General features: G+C 39.9%; 2 protein-coding genes across 4 annotated transcripts; one reads left to right on the plus strand and one right to left on the minus strand.

The window, feature by feature from the left end:
* Positions 1-1405: 1405 nt before the first annotated feature.
* Positions 1406-12081, plus strand: LOC118235456 (NLR family CARD domain-containing protein 3-like). Of its 2 annotated transcripts, none has more exons than XM_035432851.1 (7): positions 1406-2037; positions 3202-3410; positions 3752-3868; positions 4409-4528; positions 7000-7132; positions 8220-8460; positions 9413-12081. In XM_035432851.1, the coding sequence occupies exons 2-7, from the start codon at positions 3268-3270 to the stop codon at positions 10996-10998; spliced, it is 2340 nt and encodes a 779-aa protein (XP_035288742.1). In that variant the 5' UTR covers positions 1406-2037; positions 3202-3267; the 3' UTR covers positions 10999-12081. The 2 variants fall into 2 exon arrangements, with proteins under 2 accessions (XP_035288742.1, XP_035288743.1); XM_035432852.1 differs by having other exon boundaries at positions 1414-2037; positions 4430-4528.
* A 623-nt stretch (positions 12082-12704) lies between these two features.
* LOC118235459 (ragulator complex protein LAMTOR1-like) lies at positions 12705-18143 on the minus strand. Of its 2 annotated transcripts, XR_004766844.1 has the most exons (6): positions 17923-18143; positions 17069-17196; positions 16850-16927; positions 16333-16456; positions 15090-16038; positions 12705-14706 (listed from the first exon to the last, which is right to left on the minus strand). XR_004766844.1 is itself a non-coding variant. In XM_035432860.1 (5 exons), exons 1-5 carry the CDS (start codon positions 17962-17964, stop codon positions 15946-15948), a joined length of 465 nt encoding a protein of 154 aa, XP_035288751.1. In that variant the 5' UTR covers positions 17965-18143; the 3' UTR covers positions 12705-15945. The 2 variants fall into 2 exon arrangements, 1 of the variants encoding a protein (XP_035288751.1); XM_035432860.1 differs by having other exon boundaries at positions 12705-16038.
* Between the last annotated feature and the right edge of the window lie 748 nt (positions 18144-18891).

Genomic DNA, 18891 nt, shown 5'->3' on the forward strand with positions numbered 1-18891 from the left:
GCTAACAGAACTGCAATTAGCTCAACAGCATATATGCTCAAATAATCTGATGTTCTCTTACTGATTCCAGTCTGGTGACTGGGAATCACCACTGCAGTCCCTATATATAATTTATCATGACTGAAAATAACGTAGGATTTACAACACTCCCCTGGGGCGTACCATTTTCTACAACATGGTTACCTGAGATCTTTGACCTTATCTTGACCTGAATTGACCTATCACTTAGAAAATCCCTAATCCAACTGAAGATGTTTCCCTCAATTCCCATTTTATGAAGCTTGATTAACAACCCTTCTTTCCATAGCGTATCATAAACCTTTTCTCGGGTTGGTAACAATCCGATTTCACAAATATGACGTGAGTAAAAAAAAAAAAAAAAAACTTCCGGTGACCAACGGGACGGAAAAATAGAAATAAAAGCAGATATTAATTCAGATGTTTCTATTTTCTACCGCACATATTAAAATACTGCAACATATTTAGTTACTGAGCAAGTGAATAAGCCTTATTAAATAATATCCTAAATACACTTACACCCTGTCTGATCATTAAATCAGGTGAGCTTCATCTTGGATTTAACCCCTATAAACCCCTATCAATATGGACAATATAATCAGTGGGCCAAGTGTTTTTTTTACTATAATCACATGTGGAGCACATACCTTACAAAAATGTACATCATACCACTGGATGAGGAGGTAGCAGTAAAAATATTTTAGGGAACAGCTAAGGGAATGTTTGCAACGTCATGAAGTAACTGGGTATTGAAAGCAGCCCAGTCTTCAATGTATAGGCAATCACTACTCACATTACAAGAAGAATGTCCACTTGCTCTGTTAATTGGGCTCACTTCAAATTTGTCACCTTGTCCAAAACAGACTAACAAACTGATGAAAGTGGAAATAAATGTAGAAGAAAGCAATCACTTATCCATGTAATATCCACTTAATTATCCCATCTGTGGGAGTAAAAATTTGAAACAGAATATAAAGAGATGCATGCAATTCTTAACTTTTTTCAGTAATGCATGTGCTTCCCCTTGGGTAGTGTAGCACAAGAATGGTCAGGCAGCAGGGTGTAGTTACAGGCAACAAATGGTTATGCCATCAGCTGTTCCTAATCCATTTCAATAATAAGGCTGTGTTTAGATCTTTCTTGGCCTCATTTTTCCCCTTCACATGATCTTGACTTTGCCTAAATGCTAATAATTTTTCCAAAAAACTGCAACATACTGCATGTTGCTGCTCATCTGTTACTTTCTGACGACGAAGTCGCTTATTTGCTAAGATGGTTAAAAATAATGTTGTAGAGTCTGTCTTCATTAGTTTCGGTTAGCCCTAACCGAAACTGTGAAGAACCCGGAAGTACACCTGTGCCTAGAGTTGCCAGATCTCGCGGGCCAGTGTCTTTTCTTCGTTCAGCACAAGTGGGCAGATCATCGGCTTGTTTGAGATTAGCTAGGGCTGCGCAGGTTTGACCACCGCCTTGCCAAGCGCATTGTATAATGGTGCTCTGGAAATCCGACTGCGCGAGCCGCGGAAATCTCACGTTAGCGAGGCGCTCGTAATTTTCAGGGCAAGGCTAGGCTAGTTTTACAGTCTCTGTAGGCGACGCAGTTGCTCTCCACCGACTCCACAACTTCATACATGATGGGAAACGACTTGCTCTGGTTTTACCGAAGCGCCTTTTGGCTCAGAAAAGCTGCCACCACCCACAAGGAAGTTATGAGACTTCTATCTTATCCATCATTATTCCAAGATAAACTTCATGAACTGTCAGACACCAAATTATTTTTATCAGAGTACTGACCAGAGACTGTAATCACAATTGAACGCTTTACACATTCGTGTCCGACTTTTTGACTCCTCCCCCGACTGCAATCGGCTACTCTCGACTGTTCTCGAGGCGAGCCGAAAGTCATCTCGTGCTTTCCTGCCCTTCCCAGTTCCCAGCATAGACATGTATACGTGTTTCTCGCGTTATCTGTTGTTTGCCGACGCCATTTTAGGTGGAGAGGAGAAGGCAACATAAAAGGTAACATAATTTGTAGAAAATATTATTTCGAGAAAAGTCAATTGCTAGCTGTTCACGGGGAGTTAGATGTTTGTACATAATTCTTTATGGTAGTTTAAAATGAACGTCGCCAAGTTAGCCAGTTAGCTGTTCATATCGATGTTGTAGCCTACATCGAAACCGAGTGAAAGCATGTCTACATATGTAGATCCCGCATATGAAAAAAAAGCATTTGACTTCTTTGACTATTCGGTTAATTAACCGCTTTACTGTTAAACAATGCTAACCAAACGTTGCGTTCACAACAAAATTTAGTCGGCAGGCTAAATTATTAATTAAGATAAACACGTCATTCTTTTTAGTTCAGTAGGCTAATAAATACTGAGACTACTTCCCTGTGTTTTTTCACAGCGGTATCCTACTGAGCAGGCAACTGAGAGCTTTCAGCAGGCATTTAGCTAGCAGATTATGTTATTCTTAGACTTTCGTTAATATGTAATTTTAATATCTTATTATCTTAGTCTCTTGTATTGTTTTGAAGCACGTTGTGTTCAGCTGGGAGGTGCTATACAAATAAATATATTATTATCATTATTTTTAATTTGTTGTATCATTAAGTATTATTTGTCACACGTCAGTCTGACCTTTTTGGTGCTGAAGCACAGACAGCAGTTTTAATGAAGCAACAAATTGGTAATATGATTACTTTAATGCACTATGGGTAACAATAACTGGGGTCCGTGCAGCTTTATTGTCAGCATCAGCTTGTATTTCCTATATTTAGCTCTATTTTGAATGTGAAGTTATGGTATTCAGGAGAACACTACAGTGTAGCCTACCCTTTATTCTGATGAATCCACACTAATGAATCCACACATTCCAACTGGCTGTCTTTAAATCATTTTTATACATTCACTCAAAGAATTCTTGTCCTTCCTTTTTGTCAGTGGTCTTACTTGCAAACCCCACATAACATTAAGGGCTTTTCAGAATTTTATTTCTCAGTTCAATCTATGACATGCTTTATTACCGTAGTTCTCATAAAATTCACACACGTCCATGCACAAGGCTGCTGGTGGCTCTCAACTGGCTGCTCGCTTGACAAACTTGTTTTCCCTTCTGGAATATTTTGTTTTGTTATGGGCATGTCAGAACATTTAATTGACTATCGGTTTTATGACACAGCTAAAGAAGATGATGGGTGTGCCTTAGCCTTCTGTTCCAACCAAACCTGTGAATGGGGATACTAAGATGAGTCTCCTTCATGATCACGAAGAGGGGTTGCCTGCTTCTGAAATGAGTTGGACTGGTGAGGAGGAAGGGGAAGTGGCACCTGAAAGGAATATCTTTCTGCTGCTCGGCGAAACTTCACCAGGAACTATGGGCCGTAAGAGGTGAGAAGAAATTAGTAATATTATGGGATGTACATGTCAAGTTGCATCGGTAGGTAAGGCCTGGTTGACAGAGTATGTTAACAGAGCTGGTGAAAATTCTTTTAAATGACTAGACTGAAACCCCCATTTTACCCAAGACATAGCTTACTTCTTTGAAGAAACCAAGTACTGAAAGTATTTCTGTAATGTTTTGTTAATTCAGATACATTTGTCCGTTCACTTGCTAATGTGGTGTTTGGACACTGACAGGAACCCGCCCATAAATAAGCACTATTTCCGAATTTCATTTTAAGACAAAGTGAAGTGCTCAAGGCCTAAAGTGTCCCGTTTCCTCTGTGCAGGCTCCTAGACGATAGACCTCCATCTCCGGCCCCTAGTTATGAGTCCATGAAGAGCGATGTAAGATCTGATGATGACATCAGTGATTACAGTGAAGAACTTTGTCCAACCGTTCCAAGGTACTGGTATACTTGTGTCAGAGAGACTAGCAATACCTTCATGTTGGATGATGAAATTCTTAATTTCATAATATGCAGATGGTCCCTTTTAAATCTTACTTTTACTGATACTCTTGTATTCTCCATATTTCATGCTGTTGCATAATTTCATGAAAATTCCCAGCACATTGTTTTCATCAGTATGGATGGGTCTTTATAAAAACATGCACATAACTCAGTCGTAGTAGTTATTAAGGGGATTGCACAGTCATGATGCGGAGCTGCAAACCCAGTGAATGGTCAAATCAAAGGCAAATAGTGTAAAATTACTCTTGTGGAAGAGTTGATTTTGATTTTTCTATTAACCTTTTGTTACCCTTTTTAGTAACTTTATGACCATTTCATACACTTTCTGTATGCTTTGAGTCTTGCTCAAAAATGGATAAATAACGTGAAGGGAATTAAATGTAACCATGTTTCTTCAGTACATGTATATTATAAAATATTAGAGGTTTTTGCAGCTAATGCTGCAATGTTTGTTTGTTGTCATCAGTGGATTAGCTGGGTGTTGTCTGTTTTTAGGATTCAGCTGGATAGGCCAGACTCCCGTGCATCCAGCTGTTCTGAGGAGAGTGATGTATCAGGGGAATGTCCAGTCGAACCCTTTTGGATGGGACCAAGGTGAAGTAAATTAAGAAGTAGCCTACATTATCTGTGTGGTGAAAAGTAATGTATATGCGGGGTTAGTTTACAATATCTGCTGCACTTTCTTTGCAAAGTAGTATTTAAGTGATTTTGAAGTAATTAACGGGGAATTCCACTGCAAAATAACATTTCGCTCATTTCATGGATCAAGGCGTTAACTGATTAATTATATCTGTGCCCATAGGGGCGAAGGGGGAGTTGGCTGAATTTGCATCATAGAGAGAATCAGGGTAACTAGCTGCTGTTCCTACTGTAAACAGTATTAGTTTGCAAGTTAACTGGTGTAGTGCACTTTTGTGCTCTCTGTGGCCCTTTCTTGATGAGGATCAACTGTCCCTGGATGAGATGGGGAACACGGATAGTATCCATAGTATGGATACAGGAGCACATTCGGGGGTAGACCAGAGACCGTGGTGAAATCACAGACCACTGAAAAATGTCAGCCAAACCCAACAGTACACATCAAAAAATAATAATAATAATAATTTGTACTGTGGTTTATTATACTGCAAACTAGAAAGCCTTCAGCATGTTTGATTCCACATTTTAATCAAACAGAGCAAAGCTAATGCTAGCTTACTGCTATTTGCATTTTGCTAGTGCTGCAATATGCCATGCTAGTTAACGAAATGACAACTGCATGCCACTGCTATGCTCCAGCATCATATCACTGCCACTATGCATTTACCATACACATATTATATAACCAGACTTCCGTTTACATATTACTACCAGTCATAAACAATATATTTATTACTGGCAGCAATGTATTATTTTAAGTGCATGTTTGTGTCTTTTGTTGTGGGTTAACTGCACAATCAATCTAACTGAAGTCATGTACTATTAATCTTAATTGCATTTGAGAAATATTAAAGAATCTCACAAGAGACTAAGCCAACATGCAAGAGAAATTTAGTTCTATAAAGAAAAGCAAAGTACGCCGATTTAAATTAAAATTCTGTCTGTACATAACCACTTGTGCCTTCATAATAAACGTTGGGTTATCTAGCTGTAGGCTCTGGTGTGATGGCTAACATTACTCAAACATCAGAAGCATGTTTTACAAAGAACAACACAGAAACTTGACAAACTGTTTACTGAAAACATTTAAATCCATGCTTGCAGTAGAATGACAGCGCAAATTGAGGTAATTGATCCAAATGTTGGAGACAGTGTAACTACACTTGAAGCGACTAAATCCTACTTTGAAAACATTTTATTTTTAACTGGCAGTGGAACTGTAATACTGCAAATTGATTTCTCAGGCTAATTCACATAGGCTACCTTTGTCTTTGTTCCACTAAAATGACAAGTCAAGCAGGTCATTTCGCTGTCGATGCATTGTTTAGAAAAGCAACAAAAAACAGCAATGAATGAACAAGAGACAAGCGAGATATTTTTGTCAGATAATTTATTGAAATGCATAGATGTGGAGAATATCCATATGAGCTCTCGTATGACGGAACATCAACAAATGTCAACCATACATTTCTCCTCGCCTGGCTTAACACCTTCATCTCCTTTCCCCTATTCTCTCTCACCACCGGTATTCTATAAAAATGTGGAATGTTTGGTTGACATAATATATTCGGACAAGTTGTGACCATATTCAAATTGGCATGCTGTGAGTCAACTACATAAATCACTGTTCTTCAAATTGTAGTTACGTTAAACCAATGCAGTTTGTCGCTCTGAAGTGGCATTTTCTTTTTGGTAGAACTTAAGCAGAAAAGTAAATTGAACACCCAGATTTAATAATAAAAAATTAGTAAAATAATAAACCTGGATTTTCTTTCTTTAGTAGCTAGCTTGCTACCGAGTAACATTATCCTCTCTCCCAGCCAAGTAGTAATGCCCAGCCCCTCCATTTGTATTCAATAAGAGTAGCAACCTGTGACTGGCGTTGTCTGACGCCCGCTTATAGACTGTAAGTGCCTACCCGTTGTAGTCTTTAGTAAAGTAGGTACCTGGAGCATGCACAGTAGTGTGGGGCTATATCTCTGCATTCAATGCCGGTAGAGAGCTGGCTGAGAGCTCATGTTAAGGAGGACAGCCAAAGTTCTACAAGTAAAAGTTAATTCTATGGTGGAATTCCCCTTTTAAACCATTTTGTTAATTTTGATTTTGTGACTGGTATTTTAAAAAGGAAACAATGTTTTGTAAATCTGTTGTACATTTTCCATAGTAATGAAAAATGTATTGAAAAAGTTAATTAGACAAGCAGTGCAGTGTGTGATGGGCAGTATTTTACCATGATTGAGTGAGTTGAGAGATTTGTATATTACTCAGGTCCTTGATCTGCTTTGGTCCAAAATGGCATTCTAGTAAGTTACTGCCACAGGTTTGTATCCTCATGCTCAAGAATACTCCTTCATCAGTCCTTTAGGTGAAAGTACCAGAATTGAATTCTGGTTTCTTATTTTGATTCTGGTTTCTTATTTCCCCAGACCAAAGGTGCGAAAAACAGAGGGCTCAAAGTGCAGCACCCTTTGGGTCCCTTTAGACAAAGCAGAGGTTAAGGTCCAGCTTGGTATCACTGAGCAGAGGCACCCTGCTATGAATTTGCCCTTCATGTCAAAGGTAAGCTCACTGTATGTGTAAACACAAGGTCTGGGCGATATAACAGTAGTATGGGATATCGACAGTGGTTAGAAGTGTTGCCTTGCCAGAAGGAGGTTCAAGTTCGGCCAGTTCCTCTGCGTAGGGCCTCCATGTGTTCGCGTGGGTTTTCTCCAGGTACTCTACTGCTCTTAAGAATGGGAGCTGGATATCGTGATTTACAGACGATGTCTATTTCACTTCACCAAGTTCACTTCCACCTGCAGGCACAGCACCTTAAAAGAGCATAGTCCGGCATGGCGGAATGCACCAAAAAGAGAAAAGAAGGCCTCTATTTGTCTCCACCTGGCTAATTCATGATCTATTTTGGTGTTTTAGGGCTTTTGCAATATCGTTTAATTCTATGTAACCCCTTCGCACAAGCCCCCTAATGGCCTGCATGCTGGCATCTTGAAATTGCACAACTGAGACATTCAGTGCTCCTGCAACCAAACTATGAGTGTAAACAACAAACAGTCTAACTTCTAACTTTATTAGTAGGTGATACATGACAACTATGCCAAATACAGAGTTTTTTAGTGCCACCATTGTAACATAGGTCATCCATTTAGCAAGAACCCCCTTCCTGCAGTCTCATCTGCAACTGCATGACGCACTGGACAATAACATCTATCTGGGAGTTCATAAAAATATTCTTCCACCTCCTAAAATTTGTATTCAATCATAGCAACAAGATAAAGCTAGCTAAAGCCTGAAGGTATGCCAATACAGTGGTGAAAAACACTGCACAGGAAGGCATTTTCATCAGCCACGTGCAAAACCTCACTTTGCAGCGTTGTAACTATTTTCCATACATTTCAGTTTAATTGATGACTCAGGGAGCCCTGAGCAACAGCATGAATGATTGCTTCAGCATAATGTTGCGCAGTCAGCCATAATGTTACGCAGCAATATGCAAGCACTTGTTCAGGTGAAATTCGTTTTTTTGTTTTTTTCCTTTAGTTTTGATGACCTCTCTGTAAATCTAATGTAAATAATGTTGTCATGTTTGCTTAATGACATGGCCTAATTATGTTGTAAGTTTCCTTTTGCTTTGTACTTTCTCCAGGCACTACATGCAACTCTGGAAAAATTAGAGGAAGATGAGCGGAGATATTTCAGGAAGTGTCTGGTGGGTCAGTACCCACAAATCTTTGAGAGTTCTTTGCTGGAATATAAGGTCTTGGACCTTGTTGATAAAATGCTTGAGAGGTGTGACATGGAAGGCTCTCTGAAAATCACCCTCCTCATCCTGGATTACATGAAACTAAAGGAAACTGCAAAATTCTTGCAGAGGATGTGCAAGAGAAGTAAGAGCTAGCTTCTGTTTTATCTGTCCATCAAGATACATGACATGGCCAAAAGTATGTGGACATCTGACATCCAACATCTCATCCAAAATTATGGACATTAATGAGGAGTTAGCCCACCCTTTGCTGCTATAACAGCCTGCACTCTTCTGAGAAGTCTTTATACAAGATGGTAGAGAGCATTGTTGCAAGAATGTGCTTCTAATAAGCCATAAAAACATTAGTGAGGTTGGACACTGATAGGGTGATTAGGCCTGGCTTGCAGTTGGCTTTCCAATTGATCCCAAATGTGTTGGGTGGAGTTGTGGTCAGGGCTCTGTTCGGACCAATGAAGTTCTTCCACACCGTTCTTGACAAAACTATTTCTGTATGGACCTCGCTGTGTGCCCAGGGATCTTGTCATTCTGAAACAGGAAAGGGCCTTCCCCAATCTGTTGGGGAAGCACAAAATCGTCTAGAATGTGACTATATGGTGTAGCATAAAGATTTTCCTTCATTGGAAAGGGGTCTAGCCCAAACCATGAAAAACAGCCAAAGACCAAGGGGTGTCCAGATACTTTTGGCCATATAGTGTATCTGAAGCTTCACTTTTGACACAAATATCTATGAAGAATCAACACACTGATTTTTGCATTGATTTATGTAATGCTTCACTGCTGAACTTCTTTTGTAAATGAAAAAAAAAACTTTTCAATTACACATACACTTAACCTGAACATGGCTAGTTATTCTTGTTCTGAATAACATTTATTATCAACTCCGACTCCTGTGACTATGGGAACATTCACAGTTTCTGTTTCCATGTTTTTATATTCAGTATTTATTATGGTTGATCAAATCATAAAGTAGAAGGTAGTTGGCCAGCTCATGAAAATATAATGGATCATGGTCAGTGTCATGTATCAGCTCTCAAATCACAAATTAATTTGTTTTGTTGTCTTTTGTGTTACAGATGAAATGCAGTATGAACTGAAGGCCAGCATGAAGAAGAAGTATACTTTCATATCTGAAGGGTTAGCTAAACAAGATAATTCAACCCTCTTAAACAGCATTTACACAGACCTTGTCATCACTGATGCGGGAAATGGGAGTATAAATACTGAACATGAGGTGAAGCAGATTGGGAAAATGGTAGAGACAAAATCTGAAGAGTTTCAGATCAAGTGTAGAGACCTATTTACCTCTTTGGGCGGTTACATGAAACACCATCGATTTCTGCTGATGAAGGGGATGGCTGGCACTGGAAAGTCAGTCTGTGTGCAGAAGTTCATTCTTGACTGGGCTGAAGGAGAGGGCCATCAGGATATGTATTTTGTCTTTCCTATTCCTTTTAATGAACTGAATTCCCTGAAGTCAGAAGAGTACAGTCTGATACAGCTCATTCACCACTTCTTTCCGGAAATGAAAGAGCTAGACACCATCAGCTGTCTTGATGACTACAAAGTGTTGTTCATCTTTGATGGCCTGGACGAGTGTGAACTTCCGTTGAACTTCTACCACAATGAGATGTGGTGCAATATAAATACGCCAACCTCGATGGACATGTTGCTGACGAACCTCTTTAAGGGGAATCTTCTTCCTTCTGCTTATATCTGGATCATCTCCCGGCCAGCAGCAGCCAGACGGATCTCTAATGATTGTGTCCATCGGGTGGCAGAGGTACAAGGGTTTAATGATGCACAGAAGGAGGAGTACTTCAAGAAGACAATCAATGACCAGGCCCTGGCAAACCGAATTATCACACACTTGCAGTCAGAAAGGAGCCTCTACATAATGTGTCACCTACCAATGTTCTGTTGGACTGCGTCGGATATGCTTCAGAACGTGTTTTGCACATCCAGTGGAGAAATCCCCAAAACTGTGACTGAAATGTTCACCCGGTTCCTACTCATTCAGTTGAATACCAAGCAACAGAAGTATCACAAGAAGGAGTTTGTGATTGTGGAAGGGAGAGAATTCCTGACGAAGCTTGGGAAACTGGCATTTCAAATGCTGGAACAGGACAAGCTCATTCTAAATGAAGAGCAGTGGGAACAGACTGGAATTTGTCACAGAGAAGCTGTTGTGTATTATGGGTTGTGCACAGAACTCTTCAAAGAACAGTATGCGTTGTATCGAGAGAAGATGTACTGCTTCATGCATTTATACATTCAGGAGTATCTGGCTGCTTTATATGTATTTATGTGCTGTAGAAACCACAACAAGAATGTACTTGAGAAACAAGCTGGCAGTACGTTCTCAAGGATATTCAAAACATCCTTGCTCGATGTGCTCAAGAGTGCAGTCGATAGGACCTTGCAGTGCCCGAATGGAAACTTTGACATGTTCCTCCGCTTCCTGCTTGGCCTTTCTCTGGAGTCCAATCAAGAACGCCTTCGAGGCATTGTGAAGGTGGAAGGAGGAACACATCTGAGAAACACATCTGAGAAAACAGCCCAGTACATCAGGAAGAAAATGAAAGAGAACCACTCTGAAGAAAGGCTCAACAATCTGGCCCACTGTCTTACTGAGATACAGCCACTTCACTCTACAGCATGAGATCATTTTCACTGATTGGTTTTAATATTCACCCCCTCTTTTTTTGTAGGGGGCTGGAGGGACACCCAGTTCGTAATGCTGAATTCTACAATAATTGCAAGCTTGCCTCTTTAATTTCCAAAAAGCAAACAGTTTTAAGCAAATCAGGCATTACTGTTTGAATGTTTGTTTTATAATTGTTATATGCTTCTGTACTCTTCAAAATTCATTCAAGCGAGCCAGTACCTGTGGCAGCGATACATGACAAAACCATAACACCTGTACCACCATTTTTCACAGATAAGGGGGTGCTTTGGATCTTGGGCAGTTCCTTTTGGCCTCCACCCTTTGCTATTGCCATCACTGATACAAGTGAATTCTGGTCTCATCGGACCACAATACCTTTTTCCAGAACTCTGCAGGGCCTTTTAGGTGGTACTTAGCAAATTGTGACTTTGCCATCCTGTTTTTGCTGCTAATTATTGGTTTGCATCTTGCAGTGTAGCCTCTGGTGTTCTGTTACGAAGTCTTCTGCGGAGAGTAGTCTCTGACACATCCATGCCTACCTCCTGAAGAATGTTTCTAATCTGTCAGACAGGTGTTCGGGTATTTTTCTTCATTATGTTATAGTGAATTCTTTGGTCATCAACTGAGATCTTCTTTGGTCTACCATCTCACCAGTGCCGTCTTCTTAATGATGATCCAAACAGTTGATTTTGGTAAGCCTTATTTTTAAAAGTTTCGATCTATGTCTGTGACTGTTTTTCTTATTTCTCAGCCTTGTAAGGGCTTCCATGATTTTCATTAGAACACCTCTGGTCCTCATGTTGACAAATGCCAGTAACAGACTCCAAAAGAAATAAAAAGTATAGAATCATGATGACTATATACTGATATTTATTATACCTGCAGTTAGGAAGCAATTGAACACACCTGTCTAATCAGAAACACCTGTCAAGCCTCTTGTCTCACACATTATGGTGCCCTAAAATGGGGGTACTATGTATAAAAACGCCACAAGAAAGGGTGTCCGGGTTTGGCAAAGTGTATATGGGTAAATTGATGATAATACCCTTAAATAAAAGCTGAGAATCAGTACTTTAACCATGTGAATTGTTTGATTACAAATCTAAAATTGATGAATACAAAGCCAAATCAAGATAGAACATCGTTGTCCCAAACATTATGGAGCTCATTGTATATATTTCTACGTGTAGATGAATAATGGCTTTACATTTTTTTTAGCCTGGCTAATTTAAAGCTAGCTAACTAGTTGAGTGTTCATTCAAGCATGCTTAAATTCACATTAGCTACAGTGTAAGGATCAACACCTGCATTTTTATTGCTCTTTTTCTGGCCCAAAGACAGTTTAAACCGATGTCGCCATCATGACCAGTAGGCTGTGCTATTTTCCCACTACCAAAAGTAACGCTGGTCTTCCAACATTGTGGCTGGCTTGGTTGCTACGTGATTTCAGAAGCAACTTGCAAGCTTTGATACAATCCCAATATACGATAATATCGGGGTTGTATCAGTATTGCCTAACAACAGTTTAAATTACATAGAATTTACAGCCTGGGTGTTTCCTATATGCAAACAATTAACCTATATGCATTTGTTTGCTAAACAGTTTAACTGTTGACAGTTCAACTCCATTTAAGCTGGGGCCACTTTAAGTGCATTGTTCTTCCATCTACCTTTCATAAGGAGGAGCTTTTCTAATTTAGTTGATTAATTAATCTTTATTTTTGTATAGCGTTATTTGCAAGCAGGTTGTCACACAATGCTTCACCATGAACATTTTCCAGAGGAAATGAAAGCGCTGAAAAACTGAGCCAATTTTGGAAAACTTCCTTTATCATTTAAAAGACAATTGAGCTGAACTGGTGAGATGCAGAAAGGCACAGCTCATTAAACAAACATACTGGAGAAAACAGGCCTGTATTTAATAACTAAGCATCTGTACCACACCAAAGAGCTTAAAATATTGCCAACTTTGTGCCATCAGTATGTTGAATAATTGAAGATATTTACGTCAACCTCCCTTTGTAATTATGTAGAAGATTTTTATTTCTAAATTAAGGAACAAACATGAACCTGTTAGATGGGGTAGAGGTCAGGGCTCTGTGCAGGTCAGTCAAGTTCTTCCCCACCAAACTCGTTTCTTTAAGGACCTTGCTTTGTGCACAGGGGTATTTTCATGCTGAAACAGGAAAGGGCCTTCCCCAAACCGTTTCCACAAAGTAGGAAGTACACAATTCTGTAGAATGTCATTGTATGCTGTAGTATATAGATTTCCCTTCATGGAACTTAGGGGCCTAGGCCAAACTATGAAAAACAGCCCCAGGCCATTATTCCTCCTCCATCAAACTTTACAGTGGGAGCTACAGTATAAATTCCACCATACAGATTCATCCGTGAAACAGCCAGATAGTAAAGCGTGATTCATCACTCCAGAGAACTTGTTTCTACTGCACCAGAGTCCAATGGCGGTGTGATTTACATCAGCCCAGCCGACACCTGGCACTGTGCATGGTGATCTTAGGCTTGTGTATGACTGCTCGGCCATGGAAACCCATTTCATGAAGCTCTTGACAAACAGTTCTTGTGCTGACGTTTCCAGAGGTAGGTTGGAACTCTGTAGTGAGTGTTGCAACGAGGACAGGTTTTTACTCGGTGGTGCCATTCTGTGAACTTGGGTAGCCTACTGCTTCACGGCTGGGCTGTTATTGCTCTTATATGTTTCCACTACAAAATAACAGTACTTGACTGGGGCAGCTCTAGCAGGGCTGAAATTTGACAAAATGATTGGTTGGAAAGGTGGCATCTTCAGCTCTTCAGTACAACCGATTCTACTGTCAATGTTTGTTGCATTGCTGTATGCTTGATTTTATGTACCCATTAGCAATGGGTGCAAATAAAATAGCCAAAGCACTACTTAGGAGGGGTGGCCATATACTTTTAGAAATGTAGTTTATCTTTTGTGTGGAGTTGTGGAACTTCATGATTTAGGCCTGTGTGGCTGGATTTATATGGTGTTTGGTCTGAAATGACAGGGCTGCCTAAGGGCTATTTTGTCGTCGTTTATTGTGATGTGAGCCTGTCCATTGTGAGTGGAAAAAATGTTTAAGGATTAAAGTCGTATTACAAGAGGAAATAAACATGCTTATGGCATACAAACGTGGTGAACTTTTTAGGTTTCTATGGATTGTCTGGTTAATCTCTGATGTGAGCCTTAAATGTACCATTTAAAGAATCATTCAAGACAATTTACACCTGTATAATTGGATATATATGAGCTATACTAAACTCCTGAGGAGTGGTTATTAAACACATAATGGGTGCTATAACTCATTTGGAAAGGGGAAATTATTTTGATTGTTTCATACAAGCTGAAGTGACAGAATATTGCAGCTCCACTCACAGACGTCATAACTCCTCTCAACTCCCAACGATACTTAAGATTGTTTCACGCACCTCCCAACATTTAAGACCTACACATTGAAAGACAAAACACTTGAACAATGTATAATGCCGCTGCACTGGAACTACCAAGAGAATTTCAATAAACACATTTTAGTACTAGTTCTAGAAGTGAACAAGGTAAATGAACTTCACATTCAAACATGCATACTGCAATAAAATAAAATGTATGGTTAGGATATTTATCTGCTGTATGTTTTCCCTTTAACACACCAAAAAAGTGCTTGCTTCTGCAGTGGCAATGTCCTTGAAACAGAACAGAAAGAACATAAGTATATTATACACAAAAATGAAAACAGTAGCTAAAACTGTTTTTTACAGCTGATAAATAAAATTTGAATGCCCATAGTGATAAGGTAACATTTGGCCTGAAATATTTTATGCTGCAAAATATTTGTATGACTGATCACCTTGGGATGTTGACCTTCAAATGGTCTCTTTGAATTTAGTGTTCTACCCAGACTCTGACCTGGACTTCTGACTTGTTCTTCACATGTTCTTTTGCTATGTTATGATATGTTCTTCTTTGTGTCGTGCAACTCAACTGGGATTAAGAGGGTGAAGCTTCAAAAGCACATCTCCACTGTCAGAGTCTGTAAGGCACAGTGACACTCCAGTACAGTACATACCCTTCGAAGTAAATGAATGGCTAAGGAGCAGGACTGATATCTCAAAGGTTGGAGGTCCCAGGGAGGCCTTGCTGCTATACTCTTAAATTGAACTTCTCCAGTACATAACCAGCTGTAAATGAAATTTAAAATTCATGTTTATTTTTGTTTTGTGAATGTGTCTGCTAATCTTTTTTTAATGTATAGACCATAACAGATGAAGGCCGAATGCCACATTAAAATACTCAGCTTGACAGTGCCTTCCTTTCATCACATTTCATAGCAAAGGCTACCTGAGGTTCAGAGTCACACCCTGTCCAAGCCAAGTCAATATAATACATGACTTCATGGACTGCCAATGTAATGAGAGGAGGATCAATCATGAGGCTGGGTTGAGGTTTGTGCCAACACTCTTTTCAGTCACTCTGCTGCCACTATATTTGATGGTTTACTCACGTGTAGAATATTCTCTCACTGCAGTCTCGCTTCAACCTTACTCTTGATGATAGGGGTTTGAGAAAGCCCCTCTCCACACACAACCATCCTTTATTGAATCATGAGGCACTTCTGAGTAAGGTGATGGGCACAATACCACTCTCACACACACACAGAACTGGATGTTGCATTGAATTATGCAATTTTGTTCATAACTTAAAAAAAGACATTCTGAACATTGTCGTAGCTTTATCAGTGCTTAAAAGTTTTGTTTGGTTTGGCCTTGTTGGCCATGAGCTTTAAAGAGTTTGGTTGACTGCTGTCCAGGATGGTGGGGAGAGAGATGGGGGATTATTTACAGATTATTTACAGTTAGAGTGTGGGAGGAACCATTTGAGAGAGGGAGAGGGAGAATATGAAAAGAGAGGACTATAGAGCACCCTCAGGGGATGGCAAACTGCACAACCAAATCTTCTTTTGCATCCACCTTTATCTGGGAAATTGCACTGTGTGCATAGGCTGCTATCTTTGAAACCTGAAAAATAAACAGGTCAACTGAATATATTAAACATTATTAAACACCTATCATTAAATGTTTTACAGAGTCCATTGAAACAACAGGTCCTTAACTAAGGCTAATTGGAGTCTGTGTAAAGCAACCAAAGGGCTTGAAAGGCACTCTCACTACTATCCTACTATCTTGCCCTTCAGTTGTCCAAGCTTTACTCAGATCCCAGTTAGCCTTAATCAAGAATCTAATTTTAGAGATGAAAAGATACTTTAACAAGGTCAGATTAGGTGTGTACAAAATCTTGAATATTTACCATACCTGCTGCAGGTCCAGATATGAAATAAGGTCGCTTGCGAGGACTTTGTGTGGCTGACTGGTGAGGGATGGGAGAGCTGCAGGCTTTTTCTGGGACAGCCCATCACCTACTACTGCCAGCCTGGTACTAGAACGCAAAGAAATGAAATTGGATTCTTGATATAGTCAAACACTATGAGCACAGGTTGGACCCTGTTGTTGCATGTTATAACCAAATGGAATTTGGGAGTGGAATACCAGCGCATCTGCGTCTTATAAGAAATGTGTACTGTGAGCTGCCCCCTTTCCTCTCCTCTCTGTAATCCGCCAGCTTAGCAACCCACACCCCTGCTCTGCAATGGGACACCCCCACCTGCTCTGCACCGGGACACCCCCACCTGCCTCACACAGGTACACACCCACCTGCTCTGCACAGGGACACATCCACCTGCTCTGTACAGGTACACCCCCACCTGCTCTGCACATGGATACCCCTGCACAAAGCAGATTCACCCTGGTAATGAAAAGGGATGAACCAAACCTGTACTGTCGGGTTTTATCCATGTATTCATGCTGTTCCATGCCCTGGGAGTCTGAAGCTGAGACATCAATTATATTCCTGGGGGGGGGGGGGGGGGGGGGGGGGCAGTAAACACACGGGAAGAGAGAAAGATGGGAAGAAAAGAAGTGGGTGTGATAAGTAGGCAGTGGACAGCTATATGCAGTGTTCAACAATGGCTATGAAGACATCAAAACTCACAGCGCTGTTTTTGTGAGGATGGACGAGAGGAGGGCTTGCTCATCAGTTGGGCAGGATGGGGGCTCCATGCTATCAATCGCTCTGCTGTCTGGGTTTGGATGCTGGATAAGAGGCTTCCTTAGCCCATCCTGGGAAAGGGGGTAGGAAATGTTACAGGACAGAGACCTACTGAGAGTAACCAGCTTACCACTGGCACTGTGTAATTCAGTGTTATACTCAACAGTCACAATCTTTATAATAAAAATAAAAAATGGCAATTAAAAAATGGAGCAAAAAAAAAACAGTTTTCTGAAAGCTTTACAGATTTTTAAAATGAATGCATTTAAACTTGCTCAAAGGTTTAAATACAACGAGACACAAAGAGATTGCTACACCTTTAATGCAGAACGAGTCTTCTGCCACTCGAGGAGGGGGACAGTATATTTCAGATGTCATATGACACAACACACAAATGTCATGGTCATGCGAATCGAAGCCATACGTACGTTCACACGCCGGGAAAATATTTTAAAGATGAAAACCTTCTATGCTAAAGATACAGATAGACACGAAGTTACTCACCTACAACTGTCTAACTTAACAGCAGTACATCAGTCTACCAGTCCAGCCTACTAGTATCAAGATAGCGAGCATCGCCTTGTTTACAAACTGTGCTAGAGTTGGTCAGACTGCGTTCTACAACTCGTGCGCCTTAACTAGACAGCACTTCATCTTCCTTATATCCTAAACATCGCAATAAAGTATTCACGTGACGCCACATTCACACGACCACGTAGCGAGCTAGCGTATGTTTCAGAACCTGAAAGTAAATAACTAGCTCGTTAGTATGCTCTCATCGCAAAACAGTAGCCTACCTGCTGCATAGACTCGGTCTCATTGCTGTAACAGCAACCCATGTCCGCTTGATTTTCGAGGCTATCAGCCAGAAGAATCAATTACAATCTCCAGCTTTCATTCTGTTAAACTAATGAATACAAAAGAAACACAGTTTTGAAATTAGAGGACGGTTCACCTCGAACCGTCTTGTATACCTTTACAAAGCTTCGCCAAACAAGGAATTCATGTCACGTGACCACGGCTCTGCAGCAATTACACACATCCGGCCAACACAAAGTCACATGACAAGGGAGATTTAAATCGAGACTAATCGTTTTATACAATGAACTACAGGAATGGCATATCCATCTTATGTGCTTTGTGCATCTGGTGACAAATATTACCTCATGCAAGACATTTAAATGAATGTATGAAACTGCTGGACCTAAAGAAAGGATGTTGGTTGTCAGGTTCATTTGACAAAATGTACAAGTTTGTTTATATATGTAACTTGAAATAAGAAGTTTATGTTTATGAACCTTTCATCATCTTTAAATGCAATTTACTTCACAAGTAGGTTTCATTTTCATTACATAGTTTCGAGACAGATTATCCTAATATGTGCAAAAGCCACAGTTGCTCATTTTCATCACTAGAGGTCCCATGTAATATGCCTTTATTCTCTACAGACAGTGCAGCTTCTAAGCTTCATTTTTCTTACACCTTGGAATTGTTTGGAGAACATTAATATAAACATTTTTCCTTCCCACCAGTGCTTTTTCCCCTTCATTTTCTGTTTTGTAGCCTTAAAAATCAAATATTTCAAAAGTTATAATTAATATATGGAATCTTTGGGATAGAACATACCATTACATTGGGTAGAATTCAAGTTTGTATAATATGAAAAATAAATGTTACTAGGTATTAATTATATTTGGAGAGGAAGTTATTCAGTTGAAAAAGATCCTGAGGGAAAGAAGTATTTTGTATGCTTTCAACAGCAAATT

The sequence above is a fragment of the Anguilla anguilla genome, chromosome 9 (genome assembly GCF_013347855.1).
Source record: "Anguilla anguilla isolate fAngAng1 chromosome 9, fAngAng1.pri, whole genome shotgun sequence".
Classification (NCBI taxonomy): domain Eukaryota; kingdom Metazoa; phylum Chordata; class Actinopteri; order Anguilliformes; family Anguillidae; genus Anguilla; species Anguilla anguilla.

What these genes read in the sequence shown, in the direction of transcription:
- LOC118235459 (XM_035432860.1), bottom strand. Translation starts at nt 17,964, where the DNA reads ATGGGTTGCTGTTACAGCAATGAGACCGAGTCTATGCAGCAG. An exon ending in ATCCTCACAAAAACAGCGCT is followed by an intron (nt 16,928 to 17,068) that starts GTGAGTTTTGAT and finishes CCCCCCCCCCAG; the next exon opens with GAATATAATTGATGTCTCAG. An exon ending in CATATCTGGACCTGCAGCAG is followed by an intron (nt 16,039 to 16,332) that starts GTATGGTAAATA and finishes TTTATTTTTCAG; the next exon opens with GTTTCAAAGATAGCAGCCTA.
- LOC118235456 (XM_035432851.1), top strand. Translation starts at nt 3,268, where the DNA reads ATGAGTCTCCTTCATGATCACGAAGAGGGGTTGCCTGCTTCTGAAATG. An exon ending in CTTTGTCCAACCGTTCCAAG is followed by an intron (nt 3,869 to 4,408) that starts GTACTGGTATAC and finishes TCAGTGGATTAG; the next exon opens with CTGGGTGTTGTCTGTTTTTA. An exon ending in GCAGAGGATGTGCAAGAGAA is followed by an intron (nt 8,461 to 9,412) that starts GTAAGAGCTAGC and finishes TTTGTGTTACAG; the next exon opens with ATGAAATGCAGTATGAACTG.